The sequence below is a fragment of the Mus pahari genome, chromosome 9, assembly GCF_900095145.1.
Source record: "Mus pahari chromosome 9, PAHARI_EIJ_v1.1, whole genome shotgun sequence".
Taxonomy (NCBI): domain Eukaryota; kingdom Metazoa; phylum Chordata; class Mammalia; order Rodentia; family Muridae; genus Mus; species Mus pahari.
Genome location: NC_034598.1, coordinates 48,613,603 through 48,622,340, shown reverse-complemented (window position 1 = coordinate 48,622,340; position 8,738 = coordinate 48,613,603). Strand labels below are relative to the sequence as shown.

The following is an 8,738-nucleotide window of genomic DNA, read 5'->3' as shown; positions in this document are numbered from 1 at the left end:
TACCTGGTACCTTTCCTGCATGTATGTCTGCACACCATGTAGTACCTTTAGAAGTGAGAGGAGGATGTCATATCCCCTATGCCGGAAGTTAGAGGTGGTTGTGAGCTGCCATGCAGGTGCTGGGGACTGAACCCGGGTCCTCTGTAAGAACAAGTGGAGCCATGTCCCTCCCTCCCTCCCTTCCTCCCTCTCTTTTTCTTCTTTCTTTCTTTCTTTCTTTCTTTCTTTCTTTCTTTCTTTCTTTCTTTCTTTCTTTCTTTCTCTCTTTCTTTCTTCTAAGAAAATAATAGGTCTGTGAGTTGCCTCCGTGGGTAAGGGAGCTTGCTATCAAGGATGATGAACTGTATTTGATCTCTGATGGAAGGAAAGAATGGACTCCCATAAGTTGTCCTCTGACCTTCACACACTTGCCTTGGAGCATACACACACAAAATTGATTTAAAAAAATAAACACCAAAAATGGTAAGAAAGATAGTCAGCTAGATGGCTTGGTGTGTAAAATCCCCAGGTCCACATGCCTGTCATGGTGCTCATGTGCACATTCACAAAAATCAGTAAATGAAAATGGGAGAGGGAGAGATAGAGAAAGCACATTCGAAAGCATGTGAGCGCTCGTAGGATGGCTCAGCAGTAAGGACTCTAAGTATGATGACCCCAGTTTGGTTCTTAGATCCCACATGCTGGAAGGAGAACCAATTCCTGAAAGTTATCATGTAACCTCTGCGTGTGTGCTGTAGGTTGGGAATGCCTACATACACAGAATAAATAAATGTAAATAAGTTAATAAAACTATTACATGTAAAAGCTAACTTCAACAAGTGTAGTGCTACACACTTGTGATCTTAGCACTGGGAGGCCTAGGCAAGAGGATCGGGAGTTTAAGACTATCCTTGACTGTCTAACAGATTTAAAGCCAGCTTGGGCTATGTGAGACCTTGACTCAAATAAATAAATTTTTAAAAAAATAATTAAAAGCCAGGATGGTGGTATATACCCTCAGCATCTGGGATGTGGAATTGTTCTGTAGATCAAGTTGAAGGCCAGCCTGTACTACACAAGACCCAATCTCAAAATGATAAGTTTAAAAAAATCATAAATCACAATTTTAAGAGCCAAAACAAAAGCAACCCTTAAATGCTGGCGAGATGGCTCAGTGGTCAAGGACCTGGCTGCTTTTGCATTCCCAGCACTTACATGGCGACTCACAACTGTCTCCAACTCCAATTCTAGGGATCCAACAACCCTTTTTGGCATCCTTGGGCACCAGGCGAGCTTGCAGTACACAGGCATGTGTGCAGACAAATACCCCACACATAAAGTATATTAAAGGCAGTCTTTATGTCCCTTCTCTCGCATCAGACTGACTGCTGTATGGATAAGGACTTTGATTTGGGGCTGGAGAGACGGCTCAGAGGTTAAGAGCACTGGCTGCTCTTCTAGAGGTTCTGAGTTCAATTCCCAGCAACCACACGGTGGCTCACAACCATCTGTAATGGGATCTGACCCTAACCCTAACCCTAACCCCCTTCTGGTGTATGAAGACAGTGATGGTGTACTCATGTAAATAAAATGAATAAATCTTAAAAGGACTTTGATTTCTAAGTTGGGAAACAAGCCCCCCCCCCCGAACAATTGGGTAACGAGTGTGAGGAGATCCCTGTAATCTCAGCACTGAGGAGGCTGAGTCCCAGGTACAATTGAGATAATAATTCATTTAATTAAAAAACCGTCAGCCAACACCCGGGAGGCAGAGGCAGGCGGATTTCTGAGTTCGAGGCCAGCCTGGTCTACAAAGTGAGTTCCAGGACAGCCAGGGCTATACAGAGAAACCCTGTCTCGAAAAACAAAACAAAACAAAAAAAAAGCCATCAGGAAAAATACAAGAAACTTATTTTTAGATTTATGTATTTTTATTTTGTGTCTTTATTGACTGTTTGGCTTGGATGTATGTGTGTGTAACATGTATGCCTGGTACCTGCCCCTGGAGTTCAGAAGAAACCATCTTATTACCCAGAAATGAAGTTATGGATGATTATGGGCTACTGTGTGGGTGCTAGGAACTGAACTTGAGTCTTCTGCAAGAATAGCAATGCTCTTAACTGCTGGGCTAGCCCTTCAGCCCCCAGTGAGAAACGTGAATACTGCGTAGGTAGCATATTTTGGGTCAGTAGCACTTCTATTATCTTTCCTCTCCTTGGGCCTCAACAAACATTAATTTTCTTCCTCTTCCTTGTCTTTCTGACTCTTCTAAGCTACCTGGCATATCGGAACTTCATGATTGACACTTACCGACTGAATCCCCAGGAGTATCTAACATCCACTGCCTGTCGGCGGAACTTGGCGGGTGATGTCTGTGCTATCATGAGGTGGGTCTTGCTTCTGAGGAGAGAGAGTTTGAGAGGATGTCTGTATGTCTTGGCAGAGCTGCAGATACTTTCAAGGAAGATGGGGAATAAGCAAGAGCAGCACCCCTAGGGAAAGCCCTGTCAGAGCAGGTGGAGGAATGAGTGACCAGGGATTGGAAGTGTGTTGTCCTGTAAAGAAGGACAAAGGCCGTGGGCTCTGCTGAAAGACAGTTGGATGGGCTTTACTAACTGTCTAGGAAGACGGTCACTGGGGTATGGCGTGTGCTTGGGGATGGGTTGGGGATGGTGTGGGTTCCTCTTCTTTGGTTTTCCCATTTGGCCCAGCCTCCCTTTCTCCCACAGGGTCCATGCCTTCCTGGAACAGTGGGGTCTTATTAACTACCAGGTAGATGCTGAGAGCCGACCAACCCCAATGGGGCCTCCACCCACCTCTCACTTCCATGTCTTGGCGGACACACCATCAGGGCTGGTCCCTCTTCAGCCAAAGCCCCCACAGGTAGGGTGAGGGGTGCTGGGGACAAGGCTGGGTGGGGCAGAGTGGGCTCCTTTGGACTTTTCTTTTTCTGTTTGTTTTTCATTTTTATGTCTTAGGGTAGAGATTCAGCAGAGTTGTGGCCTTCTTTCCTGTGAGGTGCAGAGGACCACAGGCACCAGCACCTGTGCTCAGTGCTCTCTCGGCCCTGCCACCCAAGTTGAGAGCAGCTCTGAAGGGGAGAAGTTGCTCCTTCTCCTCAGGGAACAGGCAGGCTAGTGCAGGAGAGGAGTAGATAGAGAAAATGGCTTACAATAACTTGTATGGGATTTTTATGCTTTGTCACTTTTCCTGTATTTTTCCATTTTCCCTCATACTTCCTATCACCTTCATTTTTTCCATTTCCATCTCATGCATTCTTTAAGATGAGAAGAAGACATTATGTGGCTTACACCGAGATACTGACTAATCTAGGACTAGGATCTATTGTCCAGCTCCTAAGAGAGTCTGTAAAGATACACATGACTACAAATGTCTCTCATGCCAACCACATGTCTAATTAATCATGGAGGCAGCATGCAACAGTGGCATGAGTGTTCCCAGAGCTCGTGGGCCGCCCAGCATCTGGTCTCCAGGCCTCCAAGGCCTTGGCCTGCCCATTTCCTACCCAGCTTCCATGACGCCAAGCTCTGTCCCCCAGGGCCGCCAGGTTGATGCTGACACCAAGGCTGGGCGGAAGGGCAAAGAGCTGGATGACCTGGTGCCAGAGACGGCTAAGGGCAAGCCAGAGCTGGTAGGTGGGGTGCAGACCCCGCTGGGCTGTTTATTTGCCCCTCCACTGGGGGGCCCTGCCTGGGGAGAAGAGGCAAGAGAAGAGCAGAGTTGCTGCAGCAGTGAGGGAGGAAGTCCCGCCCAGGGCTTTCCTGGAAGGCTGGAAGGAAGCTCCTTCTGTCTGTCTGTCTGTCTGTCTGTCTGTTCTCTCTCTCTCTCTCTCTCTCTCTCTCTCTCTCTCTCTCTCTCTCTCTCTCTGCCTCTGGCTCCCTGTGGCCACTCACATTCACCTCCCTTTTTTCCTTCCACAAATAGCAGAACCCTGCTTCCCAGCAAATGCTGAACTTCCCTGAGAAAGGCAAGGAGAAACCAGCAGACATGCAGAACTTTGGGCTGCGCACAGACATGTACACAAAGAAGAACGTCCCCTCCAAGGTACGAGGTGCAGCCAACTAGGGATTGACAGCCTTCGCTCCACACAGCGTAGACTCCTCTGTGCTGACTGACTCCTGCTTCCCCACAGAGCAAAGCTGCAGCAAGTGCCACTCGGGAATGGACGGAGCAGGAGACACTGCTGCTCCTGGAGGTAATGGGAAAACCAGGGGAGTTGTGCTGTATGGACAGAGTGGCTGGGACACAGCTGCCCTACGCGTGAGGAGCGCTCACAGCCGGGCACTGATGGAACGTGTCACAGTCGTCCCAGGGATAGCTCCAGGTCAGGGATTTAGGCCTGTCTGTAATTCCATATCTTTTCTTAGTGCTACTTGGAGATCCAGCAGCATACAGAAATACCAGAACATAGAGAGCTTTGAAACCAGGTGCCCTTAGTAGGATAGGGGGAGTTGACCTTCTAGAAAAGTGGCTAAGTAAGCAGAGTTGTGTCTCCACCACTACCACCAGGCTCTGGAAATGTACAAGGACGACTGGAACAAAGTGTCTGAGCACGTGGGAAGCCGCACTCAGGATGAGTGCATCCTGCATTTTCTTCGCCTTCCCATCGAAGACCCGTACCTGGAGGACTCAGAGGCTTCTCTAGGCCCTCTGGCCTACCAGCCCATCCCCTTTAGTCAGTCAGGCAACCCTGTTATGAGCACTGTCGCCTTCCTGGCCTCTGTCGTCGATCCCCGAGTTGCCTCTGCTGCTGCGAAGTCAGCCCTAGGTAATTGGGGGTGGGGTTGGCCTTCTTAGTTTGCTTTTACAGCTAGATTCTCAGAATGAAACATCTTAGATCTGCCCTGCTGGCCTTGTCTGTTGCTACCTTAACTCAGGCACCTGTCTGAGCACCATTTTGGTCTCAGGGAAAGAGATGGGCTTGTGAAAAAGGCTTCAGAGGCCAGAACAGCCCACCTGTCGTATCCCAGCCTCTTCTCTTCTGGTCTTACAGAAGAGTTCTCAAAAATGAAGGAAGAGGTACCCACAGCTTTGGTGGAAGCCCACGTGCGTAAGGTGGAAGAAGCAGCCAAAGTCACAGGCAAGGCTGACCCAGCCTTTGGTCTGGAGAGTAGCGGCATCGCAGGGACTGCCTCTGATGAGCCTGAGCGCATTGGTGAGCACATACTGTTAGATTTCTTCCCATTCACCAAGAGCCCGAGCCAGCCAGCTCTGTTCCTGTCCACATTGACATCAATCAACAGCACAAGTGGGAAAGTCCCTCGGGTTTTGTTTTCCTTCATGACATCACTGTGTGAAATTTGGCTTCTCCTGACCCTGTCCCTGAGGTTTCAGCTACTAGGAAATTGTTACATAAAAGAAACGTATCAGACATCTCTCCTTTCTTTCTCCATGGGCCCAGAGGAAAGCGGGACTGAGGAGGCACGGCCAGAGGGCCAGGCAGCCGATGAGAAGAAGGAGCCTAAGGTATAGAGGAAATGGCCTGGGTCTGGAAGAAGCTGCTGGGTGTAGCCCAGTGGTGCTGGAATCCAGTAGCAGGGACACGCTCCCGGAGCTAGATGACCCCTGCATAAGAGTACTTGTTCCACAGACCTGAAAACCTGAATTAGAATCCCACAGAAAAACTTTGGCATCATTTTATGTGCCCGTAACCCCGTCATTTTGGGACCCCATCATTGGAGGGCAGACACACATCTTATCCTTTGGCTTTGGCATGTGCACACATGAGCTTACACACCTACACATGTGCATGCACTGCTTGTGCACATGCACACACACAGATAAATAAGGACAAGAGGGTCAGTCAGCCTCAAGCCTGGCTCTAGTGTGAGAACTACACTTCTGACGTCTTCCTTCCTTTTGGAACTACAGGAACCACGGGAAGGAGGGGGCGCTGTAGAGGAAGAAGCAAAGGAGGAAATAAGTGAGGTTCCCAAGAAAGATGAAGAGAAAGGGAAAGAAGGTGACAGCGAGAAGGAGTCTGAGAAGAGTGACGGGGACCCGATAGGTGAGCGGCCTCCCCAGAGGGCTAGGGGCACAGGAGAGAAACAAGTCAGAAGGCTGATTCAACCTTCGGCCTGACACAGTTGATCCTGAGAAAGACAAGGAACCAACAGAAGGGCAGGAGGAAGTGCTAAAGGAAGTGGCAGAGCCAGAGGGGGAGAGGAAGACCAAGGTGGAGCGCGACATTGGTGAAGGCAACCTGTCCACAGCTGCTGCTGCAGCCCTGGCCGCTGCTGCAGTCAAAGCGAAGGTAAGGGCAGCCTCATACCGTGTCAGTCCCTCTCTTCTCACTCCTTAAACAATGCTGGCCTGTTCGTTCCCTTCTTTTATCCTGAGTGAGTTATCACCAAACTTCTTAACTCTCGTCTTATCTCTCTTTTTCTTTTGGGGCTTTTCTTTTTCTTTTTTTTAAGATTTTATTTATTATTATACATAAGTACACTGTAGCTGTCTTCAGACGCGCCAGAAGAGGGCATCAGGTCTCATTATGGGTGGTTGTGAGCCACCATGTGGTTGCTGGGATTTGAACTCAGGACCTTTGGAAGAGCAGTAAGTGCTCTTACCCGCTGAGCCTTCTCTCCAGCCCCTTTTTTTGGTTTTTCGAGACAGGGTTTCTCTGTGTAGCTCTGGCTGTCCTGGAACTCACTTTGTAGACCAGGCTAGCCTTGAACTCAGAAATCTGCCTGCCTCTGCCTCCCGAGTGCTGGGATTAAAGGCGTGCGCGCCACTGCCCGGCTTTTTTTTTTCTTTACTTGTCTTATCTCTCTCTCTCTCTCTTTTATTTTATTTTATTTTATTTTATTTATATTAGCTGTCTTCAGATACACCAGAAGAGGGCATCAGATCCCCTTAGAGATGGTTGTGAGCCACCACGTGGTTGCTGGGAGTTGAACTCAGAAACTCTGGAAGGGTAGTCAGTACTTTAACTGCTGAGCCATCTCTCCTGCCCTTGTGTTATCTCTTGCTATTCTTTTTTTTTTTTTTCATGATGTAGATATATATATGTGTGTGTGTTGTTCCATAATACAGATATATCTAGATCATGCACATATTATATAATTCTATATTATGAGAGAATATATATTACATTATATATATATACATTATATATTGTAATGTGTAAATAATATATACTATATACTCTATGATATATATTATACTATGTATTATAATATATAAATTACAGTTATACTATTCTGAGTTGTGATCGCAGGTACTTCCCTAAACCTGCCAGCATCTGCCCTGCCCCTCCCTCCCTCCCTCCCTTCCTCCCTCCCTCTCTCCTGGAGTTTTTGCAGCTGAGCACGCTAGCTAACACCTGCTTCCATCACACTTCTTCTTGCCTAGCACTTGGCTGCAGTTGAGGAGAGGAAGATCAAGTCTTTGGTGGCTCTGCTGGTAGAGACCCAAATGAAGAAACTAGAGATCAAACTCCGACATTTTGAGGAGCTGGAGACAATAATGGACCGGGAGCGAGAGGCGGTGAGTGGCACACACTCAGGCGTCAGTGGGAGTCTAGAACCTGCCAGAAGATGACAGAATTCCTGAGGCTGACACAGGTCACATAGAGGGGAGAAGGGCAGGCAGCTTGGAGGTTGAGAGCCCCGGGTGGGCTGCTGGTCAGGCTTTCTGACCGCTGCATCTCTAGGTCCTCAAGTCACTCACAAATCTGAGTGACTGAGAGAGACTAGGAGACTCTGGGAAGTAGATGGGACAGACATAGTGATTCAGTTTCTTTCTTTCTTTCTTTCTTTCTTTCTTTCTTTCTTTCTTTCTTTCTTTCTTTCTTTCTTTCTTTCTTTCTTTCTTTCTTTCTTTCTATGTATATGAGTACACTGTAGCTGTACAGCTGGTTGTGAGCCTTCATGTGGTTGTTAGGAATTGTATTTAGGACCTCTGCTCGCTCAGGTCAGCTCCGCTCCCGCTGGCCCAAAGATTTATTTATTATTATAAATAAGTACGCTGTAGCTGTCTTCAGACACACCAGAAGAGGGCGTCAGATCTCATTATGGGTGGTAACCATGTGGTTGCTGGGATTTGAACTCAGGACCTTTGGAAGACCAGTCAGTGCTCTTACCTGCTGAGCCATCTTACCAGCCCTTGATTCTCAGTTTCTTTGAGAAGGCTTACAAAGAAATATAAGATGGGAACTGGAGAGAGATGGCTCAGCAGGTAAGAGCAATGACTGCTCTTCCAAAGATCCTGAGTTCAAATCCCAGCAACCACATGGTGACTCACAACTACCTGTAATGAAATCTGAAGCCCTCTTCTGGTGTGTCTGAAGACAGCTATAGTGTACTTATGTATAATAATAAATAAATCTTTGGGCTGGAGCGAGCAGGGACTGAGCGAGCAGAGGTTCTAAAAATTCAATTCCCAACAACCACATGAAGGCTCATAACCATCTGTACAGCTACTGTGTACTCATATACATAAAATAAATAAATCTTAAAAAAAAAAAAGAAATACAAGATGGGGACCCAGCTCTTAGAGACATCAAATATACAACATGGAAATTTCAGAAACACTTAAATTACAGGAAAATTGAGATTTAGAGAATTTTGTACTGTAGTAGCTTGGCAGTTGAGAAGAGACTGCTCTTCCAGGACCCACATCAGCCCCTAGGGTCCTTTCCTGGCCACCCACACTCATATGCACACACCCTCACACAGACACACTTATTCATCATTAAAAATAACTTCTCCTTAAAGATTGTATACAAGTACAGTATCACT

General features: G+C 47.3%; 1 protein-coding gene across 6 annotated transcripts in view; it reads left to right on the top strand.

Moving 5' to 3' along the window:
- Positions 1–8,738, top strand: part of Smarcc2 (SWI/SNF related, matrix associated, actin dependent regulator of chromatin subfamily c member 2) — a 30,014-nt gene that overhangs the window by 17,543 nt on the left and 3,733 nt on the right. For 2 of the 6 annotated variants that reach the window (XM_021205788.1, XM_021205785.2), the window contains exons 16-26: positions 2,253–2,366; positions 2,709–2,862; positions 3,539–3,631; positions 3,925–4,044; positions 4,133–4,195; positions 4,510–4,768; positions 4,994–5,155; positions 5,402–5,466; positions 5,872–6,007; positions 6,087–6,253; positions 7,351–7,485. In XM_021205788.1, coding sequence (XP_021061447.1) covers positions 2,253–2,366; positions 2,709–2,862; positions 3,539–3,631; positions 3,925–4,044; positions 4,133–4,195; positions 4,510–4,768; positions 4,994–5,155; positions 5,402–5,466; positions 5,872–6,007; positions 6,087–6,253; positions 7,351–7,485 — 1,468 coding nt within the window. The remainder of the gene's footprint in view (positions 1–2,252; positions 2,367–2,708; positions 2,863–3,538; positions 3,632–3,924; positions 4,045–4,132; positions 4,196–4,509; positions 4,769–4,993; positions 5,156–5,401; positions 5,467–5,871; positions 6,008–6,086; positions 6,254–7,350; positions 7,486–8,738) is intronic. The other 4 variants (XM_021205789.1, XM_021205786.1, XM_029542067.1 and 1 more) reach the window with 3 other exon arrangements.